The sequence below is a fragment of the Gopherus evgoodei genome, chromosome 22, assembly GCF_007399415.2.
Source record: "Gopherus evgoodei ecotype Sinaloan lineage chromosome 22, rGopEvg1_v1.p, whole genome shotgun sequence".
Classification (NCBI taxonomy): Eukaryota; Metazoa; Chordata; order Testudines; family Testudinidae; genus Gopherus; species Gopherus evgoodei.
Genome location: NC_044343.1, coordinates 7787765 through 7798557, shown reverse-complemented (window position 1 = coordinate 7798557; position 10793 = coordinate 7787765). Strand labels below are relative to the sequence as shown.

Here is a 10793-nt window from a genome sequence, read left to right as displayed (position 1 = left end):
AGCAAGGCGAGCTGTGAAACCCCTGCCCTGAGGGAAGAGTGTACAGGCTAGGGAGACATGGACTGGGAACGCACAGGCCCCATGAGGGCAGGCTGTGAAACCTTGAAAATAAAAGAGGAAATGAGTAATTTGAATAAATTATACCCCACCCTCCCCTAGGGGAATATTGTTTTAAAGACTCTGAGTATATGTGAATTATTTTGGGGCTCAGAAGAAAATGGAGGCAGGGCGCCAGCAGGACCACCTAGGGCCACAAGGGGGCACCCTCAATGGCATCTGTCTACAGTCAGTCAGTTAAAGGAGGCAGGGACTGCACATGGGATGCCTGCAAGGAGCAACTTTATTGTCCTCGCATTGGGCAGATTGTTGCACTTCTGATGCTGTCGGTGGGAGGAGCTTCAGAGAGCAAGGAGTGAGGACATGGAGGGATTTGGGTGGAAAGAAGCTGGAGCATCCCAGGCCTTGGTCCCTCGTTATACCTGCGCAGCTTCTTAGCATCGCCGCCGAGCCAATTTCTTTATTCACAGCACAGATGTTTCTAGCGGCTGCGTTTCTGCTCTAAGATGATGCATGGAAGATGTCAAATGCCTTTGGTGGAGCAGCTGGAGTAAGGCTTTGGTGTAAGTACCCAGTCGCGGGCCCGAAGGAGCCTGCAGGGTGCTCCCCTAGATACCACATACCTCTCGTAGAAAGGGCGTTACGATGGAGTTTTAGTTAATAGCCACTTCAGATTAAAGCGTCAGTGCATCTGATCACTATAGCAACATGAAGAGGCAGGGAGGAGAGGAAATGTGTTTCCCCCAATGTCTTTGCCTTGAAATTGGAACTCATCCAGTCTTTTAAGTACCCCAGGTCTCTGGCATGGATGCTCACACACAAGAACACGTGTTCACACAGAATATTCTCACATGTATGCACATGCATCCAGGCATGCCCACACAGACCATGCTGTGACACATCTGCTCGTGCACGTACTGATGTGCCCACAGATGGAGACTCACCAACACAGAACTACAGTGATCCCATCCCGCACCTGTACACTCTGACTTCTGGCATGTATTCACTTGTACACACATAGATGCTAATGCACAACCACTGTTCTCATACATATATAAACACAGGTGCACCGGCACACGCATTCCCTCCTGTGTGCACAAGAGACACGGGAACACACCCAAACACCTCTACACAGCCATTGTAGCCTCCTGCACACCCACATTCAAGCACAGACCTGTGCTTTTGCATGCAAACCTGTGCCAAGGACACGCGGCCACTCATGCTCCCTCACAAACATCCGTGTACTTTTGCGCATGAAGCCACTCAGAACTTTGGCACCTGCCGTGCACAAATCCTGCTGTCTCACACATGCAACCACCGCCTCACGTGGGAGCTAAGGCACAAATCCCCTGGCCCTGATTCTCAGAGCTGAGCACCTGCTGCTCCCACTGACTTGAGATAAAAATCCGGCTCATGCTGTTTGTTATGCAAAAGCAGTTTCTTAGCAACTAAAATCATATTCTCTGTTCAGGCAACACCCATTAGCAGGATAATCCCAGGTAATTCCAGACAGCTATAATTAAAACATAATGAGTAAAATCCACCCCTGTGCAGATGCCCAGCATGAGGCACCTGAGCCCTCAAAACAGGGCCTCCTTAACTGTGCTGGCCCTCTGAGCAGGGCTGAATCTCACCCATAAGTGAGCATCCCGCAGGTATTTCATTGATTTGCTCTCATTTGGTTTGACAATATGTTTGACTCAGATCCTCAAAAGGATTTAAGCACCTAACTCCCATTGATTTCAACTGGGCCAATTAAGACGGTGGTTTCTGAGCTGTGGACACTTTTCCATTAGAATTGAGACCCAGCAACTAGCTTCGGCGAGGCCATCAAAGAGTAAGGAGCTGAGCTCACTGGGCACCTAGGCTGAATTTGAACACCTTGGATTTCAACTTCTACAGATGAAACGCCCTTTGGCCAATCTCCTGCATCACCCAGTCCTCTGGGGTGGCAGCTGGCTACCTACTTGTGATCCATTCTGCCACTCATCAGCAATGTAGGCAGGACAAAGTCATGGAAATAAATGGTTCAGTTGAGGAAGGCCAGCCTGCTTTTATAACATTAATGTAACGCTCTAACAGAACTTTACACGCTGGGAATGGTGCCTCTGCACAACGAATACAAGTTGGGGATGATCTCTGGTCTCCCCCATGTGCTTCTCTGTTCATCAGAGACTGAGAGGATCTTTGGAGGTGACGCTCGCAGTGCCCAATTCAGCCCTGGTGCAAGCAGGTGCAGCGACGCTGACGTCAGTGCAGCAGTGGCTACTTTCACCAAGGGCTGAATTATGTATTTCCTGACTCCAGTCACACAATAAAAGCTTATGTGCCTTGTCAGGTGGCAGGAGTCAGCACACACTGGTGCCAGTGGCTACTGTTACACACATTCTGATTGTTCTCTCTAGATCACGTTGTCCCAGCCAGGAGTTCATGGGACCCTCCTGAAAGCTTTACTAAAAACAAAAAATCCTCATAGATATATCACGGGTGCTGCATTTACCTTTGTAAAATATACCAAGTTAGGGCTGTGCCAAGCACAGTGCACGGCACATCTGTATTTTTGTGATGTTGATCCTTCTAACTACTGTATTTGGAGTTTAACCAGTTCAAGACATTTTTAAAAATAAAGGTATCAGATTCAATTTATACATATTATGAAGTCACAACTGAAATCTTAAAAAGCCAAGGTTCTGTCTGCTTTGAATGAAGATACAAAGCACTTTTTGCAAGGCTCTTGGAAAGCCATCATGTCCTTGGAAAAACATTTGCCTTCTCTATCCTGATGTGTGCTGGGACCAGTTGACTGACCCTAAGTGGCTGCATCTCCTTCCACAGAGGCCTGTTTAATGTCACTACACAAAGTGATAGGTGCTATATAGACATCTAAGCTAGAAGGAGAGATGGATGGAGAGATAGTGGGATGGGTAGAGTGGGTGCTGGATGGATAGTGAGGGAGAGGAGGGAGGGTGGGATGGGGAGAGGGGATGGTGCAGGGGTACTGTGAGCCATTGAACCCAACTATAAACCCTGTATATGATGGAAACCACTTTAAGCCAGGGGTGTGGCAGCCTATGGAACGAGGTAGATAGCTGGATGAAGAAAGAGGGGGAGGTCGCCCAGTTACATCCATTGACCAATGCCCGTTGCATGCTGGGTATAGTGGCCAACTTTGGTTGGATGAATTCCTGGACGTTTAATCACATGACATACTATTTAATTTAACAATTAATCTTTAATTCCTGGAGACTGCAGGGCAATCCTGGAGGGTTGGCAACCCGATCACGCACCACAGTCCTATCCCCAGGCCCCAAACCCTCTGGCAGGTGTTCATTTGCACTAAATGCTAGGAACCCATCTGGGAGGGGGAGGGATGATATTAGGACCTGTGCAGACGTTCACAGAACGGTGAAGTTAGACAACTACGTTTCCCAGAACCCTCTACGCCCACTAGAGGCCCGGCAGGCTCCCAGAAAGGCGTCCTTCCCCATTGCACTGCTGGGAAATGTAGTCTCCGATTGGCCAGCCTCCCCCACGCTGGCTGCGAAAGGGCGCCAACGGCAGAACTACATTTCCCGAACTCCACCTCGCACGCTCCCGGCGTCGCCCGCGCGCTCCGCTCGCGGAAACTCCTTCCCGTTGCCTCCTGGGAAAGGCAGTCTCCTGCCCGCCGGGCTCCTAGTGACAGGCCACGGCAGAGCGGCGCCGGATAAACTACGCGTCCCAGAATTCCCCGCTCGGGAAGCGCCATTTTGTTTTGTATGAAAACCCTAAGATGGCGGCGGGGGAGAGGCACTGAAGGTTGCCGGAGTCTCCGTCGTTCGGTCCCCGTCCCGGGCAGCCGCCCCATGGCCAGGGGCGGCCCGGGCCGCTCGCCGTGGCCATGGACCTGCGCACGGCCGTCTACAACGCGGCCCGCGACGGGAAGCTGAAGCTGCTGCAGAAGCTGCTGGGCAGCCGGAGCCGGGAGGAGCTGGAGGCCCTGACGGCCGGGCCGGGCGGCGGGGGGACCCCGCTGCTGATCGCCGCCCGCCACGGGCACCGGGAGGTGGTGGAGTTCCTGCTGGACCACTGCGGCGCGCGGGTGGAGGAGGGCGGCTCGGTCAGCTTCGACGGCGAGACCATCGAGGGGGCCCCGCCGCTGTGGGCCGCCTCGGCCGCCGGGCACCTGGCGGTGGTGCGCTGCCTGCTGGAGCGGGGGGCCTCGGTCAACCAGACCACGCTGACCAACTCCACCCCGCTGCGGGCCGCCTGCTTCGACGGGCACCTGGAGATCGTGCGCTACCTGGTGGGCGAGCGGGGGGCCGACCTGGAGGTGGCCAACCGGCACGGGCACACCTGCCTGATGATCTCCTGCTACAAGGGGCACCGAGAGATCGCCTGCTACCTGCTGGAGAAGGGGGCGGACGTCAACCGCCGCAGCGTGAAGGGCAACACCGCCCTGCACGACTGCGCCGAGTCCGGGAGCCTGGAGATCCTGCAGCTGCTGCTCCGCTCCAAGGCCCGCATGGAGCGGGATGGTTATGGCATGACCCCGCTGCTGGCCGCCAGCGTCACCGGGCACACCAACATCGTGGAGTACCTCATCCAAGGAGGGCTGCGAAACGAGGAGGGGGACGAGATGTCGGGGAACGAGGCCGGGGACTGCACTGCAAGGGGGTGGCAACAGAGGGGTTGCGCTCCTGGCCAGGAAACGCATCCGTGCTGCCCCGAGGAAGTGCAGCGTGAGGGCCAGAAGGGATGCGGTGCCATTAGCCAGGATGAACAGCAGGGCCCTTATGAGCGCTGCAGTCGAGGGGCTGCTGTAGAAGCCCTGGAGCTGCTGGGAGCCACCTTCGTGGATAAGAAGCGTGACCTGCTGGGGGCTCTCAAATACTGGCGAAGGGCCATGGAGATTCGGCACCAGGGGGGGCAGTACCTGACCAAGCCTGAGCCCCGGCAGCTGGTGCTGGCTTATGACTACTCCCGGGAGGTGAGCACCCTGGAGGAACTAGAAGCCCTGATCACTGACCCGGATGAGATGCGCATGCAGGCGCTTCTGATCCGAGAGCGCATCCTGGGCCCCTCTCATCCGGACACCTCCTATTACATCCGTTACCGGGGGGCGGTCTATGCTGACTCAGGCAACTTTGAACGCTGTATTAACCTGTGGAAGTATGCCCTGGACATGCAGCAAGGCAACCTGGAGCCCCTCAGCCCCATGACTGCCAGCAGCTTCCTTTCTTTTGCTGAGCTCTTCTCCTATGTGCTTCAGGACCGCTCCAAGGGCACCTTAGCTACCCAGCTGGGCTTCTCCGACCTCATGGGTGTGTTGAGCAAAGGGGTCCGGGAGGTAGAGCGGGCGCTTCTGCTTCACAAGGACCCAGTGGCCGACTCTGCACAGTTCACCAAGGCACTAGCTATCATCCTCCATCTGGTCTTCCTGCTGGAGAAGGTGGAATGCACCCCTGAGCAGGAGCACCAGAAGCGCCAGACTATCTACTGCCTGCTGAAGTGCAGTCCCAGGGCCAAGAACGGGTTCACACCCTTGCACATGGCTGTGGACAAGGACACCACTACAGTGGGGCGCTACCCAGTGGGCAAGTTCCCGTCGCTCCACGTTGTGAACCTGCTGCTGGAGTGTGGGGCTGACCCAGACAGCCGTGACTATGACAACAACACCCCGCTGCACATCGCTGCCCAGAACAACTGCCCACTGATCATGAGTGCCCTGATGGAGGCTGGGGCCCACATGGACGCCACCAACGCCTTCAAGCAGACAGCTTACGAGCTGCTGGATGAGAAGCTGCTTACCAAGAGTATGATGCAGCCCTTTAACTACATCACCCTCCAGTGCCTTGCTGCCCGTGCCCTGGACAAGCACAAGATCCCTTATAAGGGCTTCATCCCTGAGGAGCTGGAGGCCTTCATTGAACTTCATTAGGGTGGGAGGACTTGAAATCACCAGCCTTTCCCACGAACTGGCTCATCATCCCTAAGAGGAAGGGAAATCCGAGGTCTGGAGGCAGATCCTTTCCCTGGGTGCTGGAAGCCTTCGTTGCACTGAGGCAGGGTGCAGCCATTGTCCTTTCCCATCATGGAGCTTATCCCTACAGGGGAAGGAAACTCAAGAGCTTGTCGCTGTGGCTGGCTTGCTTCCTCTTCATCCCCAGGTGCCAGAAGCCTTCACTGAACTGAACCAAGAGGAAGCTGCAGCTGCTGCCTTTCCCCTTCGCCAACTGTCTCATCCTCAAGGGAGAAGGCAATTGGAGATTTTTTAGGAGGTTCCCCTGCATCCTCCCGCCTTTCCTCTTCCCACAAGTGCTGGATTAATTCGGTCGTTATGCTTTAGGGTTGCTACAAATTCCCATACGTGCACCTCTCCTGTGCACCCTACCCCAAGGGACTGACCCAATAGTAATGCAAGCAAAGGAATAAAACATCCACATTCAGTTTAACCTAGTCCCTCTTTCCTTCCCACATTTGGCACATGAGCCTAAAAGCTGGGTGGTTAGTGCCCAGCAGGGCTAGTTGCCATTTGCACAGCTTCCCAGCGGGGTGATTTCCCCCCCACGCCCGGCCCGAGTAGCCATGTAACAAGTGGTGCAAAATTGTGAGATTTCTGATGGCTGTTTGCAAAGCTGGATTTTCTTTTTCCCCATCAGAGCCAGGCCCTGGCCACTCTGCAAGATTTCTCCAATCCTGTACTTACATCTCAAGGACAACCTTAGTAACATGGTTTTGTCAGCAAACGCTGGCTTATGTGAAGAAGGGGACTTATAATTTAAAAAATAAAATAAAATCTGTATGGCCTTGTGGCTGACAAGAGCCTCGATCTTACCAATTTGGCACAGGCCAGCCCCTGTGCGTACGTAGGCTTAGGCCAACCCCCACTGAGCCCATGCAGAGCTATCTAGAATGGTCTGCAGGCCAAAACCATGTTACTTGAGCTGGTGCTTAAGATCCCCTTTTTCAAGCCATTCCAGGATCAGAGAATGTTTGCAGGGTGGGCTGAGCTTGGAGGTTTCTTTAAAGCAGATGAGCATTTGTTGCAGTGTGGGGTAGCCCATGGTTGGAGGAAAGAGCAGGCAAGGAATTGTTAATGAAGGATGATTTTTATTTTATTTTTAAAGGTTGAATGGCACTGATCCACTGGGCTTTGAAGTACCTGTTCTGAGAACCTCCCTTGAAAGGGCCACTGACGCTGCTTGTTGGCTTTTGGTTCTTTCTGCAGCTATACTACGTATGGTGCTAGTTTAAAGATTGAAATAAAAATCTGTCTTCATCTGGCTACTCTTGGGGTGAGCTGGTTTTTGTTTAATTAGGACCTGGACAGACGTTTGTTACCTGTTCCCTCAGGGCAGGTATTTGTCCACCTCAGCAGAACCTTGCTTTGTGTTGAGCAGTTGGTGCTGCCAAACATGATGCAGTCCCTGCATTTTATTTTGTCTCAGCAGGAATGACTTTTTTAGCAGCCAGTGGCTCCTTTCTTGGCCCACTCAGAGCAAAATGCATAGCTAAGGATGAAGCAGCTTTCAGGAAAAGTCAGGATGATCAGGAGAGCAGGACCCTGATAAATGCCCATGCACTGTGATCTAACGAAGCTGCTCGACTAGTATTTACAGGCCAGCTAAACCATAAACCTCAATAATCCAATGTTCTCTGCCCTTTAAGGGTATTGTAGAGCTGCCATTTAGTTTTGCAGTGTTAACTATTAAATAAATGTTTTATTTATGAGGCAAGAAGGTTTAACTCTTTATCAGGGTGTAAAGTGCTGGGTTAATTTAGGTACAATATTTTTTTCCTCCTTGTGGCTGATACAGGTTAAATTGCGCAAATGACTTAACTTTGTGAGCCAATGAGTGCTCCTAACTTCAAATAATAAAACAAAACAAATGCTGATGGAGTGCAAACGCCTTGGAATTCCTTGATGCTGGGACCGTGTTTTCAGGGTCTCGGTTTCATTGAGGGGTGGGGGAAGACAGTGAAATTCTTTGGGCAATAAATGGGAGTCGCCGCTCATAAGAATGGCCAGACTGGGTCAGACCAAAGGTCCATCTAGCCCAGTATCCTGTCTTCTGACAGTGGGCAATGCCAGGTGCCCCAGAGGGAATGAACAGAACTGGTAATCAGTGATCCATCCCATCGCCCATTCCTAGGTTCTAGCAAACAGAGGCTCGGGACACCATCCCTGCCCATCCTGGCTAATAGCCATTGCTTGATCTATAATGCATGAAGTCAGTGGATTTCCACAAGAGCTCACTGAGCCATGCTAGCATCTTGTGTTGCTGGATTTAGGGATCTTAATTTAGCAAAAACCAGATGCCTACATTGTCTGTTTATACTTCTACCTACATTTCTCTGTTTTGTCACTGAAAATAGTTTCCCTTCTGTTTCTAGTTACGCTCACTTTCTGGCTCTCTCGCATTAGCACCATGCTGTTGGGATTGGGTTGCAAAAATTGCATGAGAAGGATTAAACACAAATGCATTATTTTACTCAGCATTTAAAATGAACGAAAACAGTCACTGACAGGAGATTTCTGAAACTTCTTAAGTCTATTTCAATAAGACTTTAAACTTCAGGCCTAAATTAGCTGACCGTCCTTGAACCCTGAGTTTCAGTTTGGTCACGGCTTTTGGGCCAGACCCTCAGCTGGTGTAAATCAGTGTAACTCCCTCAATGTCAGTGAAGCTGTGGGTACTGATTTTAAAAATACAGGCTCTGGGAAGATTGTCCTAAGTGCCTACAGATTTTAGGTGCTTCAGTTGCTGAATGGCCAACTTAAGTTATCTTAAAGGTGCCTTGACTTTCATAGGGCAGATGTTCGGTGCATTCTGGAAGTCAGGCCGCTTTAAGGTGTCTCAGGTTGGATATCCAAATTACTAGCCGCTTGGAAATCTTGGCTGTGGTGTGAGGTTTTGTTTTTGTTTTTAAAAGGGACCGATTCATCCTGTGACATTCTAGCTGCCCTGGGCCCCTGCAGGACACCCTTTGATTAGCTTCCCTCTTGTACCCAGGGCAGTCATGAGGCTAGTAATGGAGAGCCCTTAAAGGGCGCTAGGAAATCTGCAGCTGTGACCATGTGATCAGGTAAGTGTGGAATCTCGCCATTGATTGGAGCCTCATGGAAGGGGAAGCTTAACATGGCAGAAAGGCCAAATTTATTTTGCAGCTTGCAGTTGCATGTTGATGGTAATTACTGGGTAAGTGAAATCACTGCATGAATTGAAGTATAATTACCATGTAAGAGCTATTATTTACTGTAGGTGTTGGCTGGGCTGACTCTGCCGTGCAGGGTAGAACAGGCACTTGGCAGGCGCAGTGAAATGCTTAGGGACTGTTTTAGTAACTGGATGATTAGCTGGGGTGGAGGGCAGAGATTTTTCACTAGGGCAGTCATAAACCCTGGCTTATGTCGCTCTCCTGAAATGATCCTGCAAATTCTCCCTCTACAGATTTCTTTTTAGTTTTGCTTACCAGATTCCAGCTCTGATTCCCACACTCAGCTCCCCGGGCCAATTAATGGCTCCTGTGTGGGTGTCTGTAGAAATGCATAGAAGGGAAAGATTCACCTGAGGCTTTGCTGGGGCCAGTTGCTAGTGCCCTTCTATGGAGATCTTCTGAGCTCCCCAGATCATCCCCTACTCATGTTATATGAGCAGTGTTTACAAAGTGCAGAGCCTGGAGTTTAAAGATAGGGATAGCATCAGCATTTCCCTGGCTCTCCGGGCATAGCAGGAAGACTTAAAGGGTCGCAAATGCTCAAAAGTATCTCTGGTGAAGACAGGATCTGTGTGGCAACCCTTGGGGGGGGTGTCAGTGTTATGTGCTTCCTCGGGCAGTCATGGGGTGCAACCCACGTTGGGGGTTCCAACTACTGTGTACTTGACTGGCCTGGGGGACAGCTGAAACTTTCGGAGAAGCTGGCGTGCAGAGAAATGGAAGTGCTGTTAATTAACATGGGGGGGGGTATGCACCGTGGATTCGGTCAAGTCAGAGTTTTGGATAAAGGGCATTTGGATGACTGGAATTATACTATATCGCACTAGAGACACATGACACAGACTGCTCGGGTGCCGAAATGAGAAATGGCTATGGAGAGCCCTGCTGGAGCTCAGACAAGCCTGGGTGAGACTGTAAATGTCCCAGCAAAGTCCTCTCTGTTCCTGGGTGGTTGGGAGAGAGAAACACACGGTGGAATTCTTCTCCCTGACCCCAGTCCCTTCAGGATGGGGGGGAGGGTGGAAAGTGCACAATAAAATTCTTTCCTTGCCAATCTGTCTCCCTTCCCCTTTGCTTGTTGCACGTTCTATCGAATTCAGCGGGACCGCTCCTGTGAGCACAGGTATTTGCCCATAGAGCATTTGCAGGATCAGTTCTATAGTTTGGCCACAAGCATACAGACCCCATTGTGTTTGCCCTGCATTGTTTGTGTAGGGTGGTAGTGCTTCAAGGAGAGGGAGGCCTATTGTCCTAGGCACTGTACAGACACACAACAAACAGCTGGATCAGATAGAACAGGCCAGAGGAGTACAAGGTAACAGACTGTTAGTCTTGTGACAAGCAGTGGTCCCACCATGCCATGGTTGAGTGTTTTGTAGGTGAATTTTAATGAGGCTCTTAAAACATACCTAGTACCTCCCCTTGAGAATGTGCATTGAGATACACACACGCAGCTCTGTCCTGACTGCTCCTGCCAACCAGCCTGAGTGCTCCCTAGTTAAGGAAATCTTCCATCCCCAGGCTGGGGTTAAAGG

At 51.5% G+C, this 10793-nt stretch overlaps 1 protein-coding gene across 1 annotated transcript; it reads left to right on the top strand.

Moving 5' to 3' along the window:
• Positions 1-3829: 3829 nt before the first annotated feature.
• FEM1A (fem-1 homolog A) lies at positions 3830-7939 on the top strand. The gene has a single exon (XM_030540603.1). It carries the CDS (start codon positions 3938-3940, stop codon positions 5975-5977), a length of 2040 nt encoding a protein of 679 aa, XP_030396463.1. The 5' UTR covers positions 3830-3937; the 3' UTR covers positions 5978-7939.
• The last annotated feature ends 2854 nt before the right edge of the window (positions 7940-10793 follow it).

What these genes read in the sequence shown, in the direction of transcription:
- FEM1A (XM_030540603.1), top strand. Translation starts at nt 3,938, where the DNA reads ATGGACCTGCGCACGGCCGTCTACAACGCGGCCCGCGACGGGAAGCTG.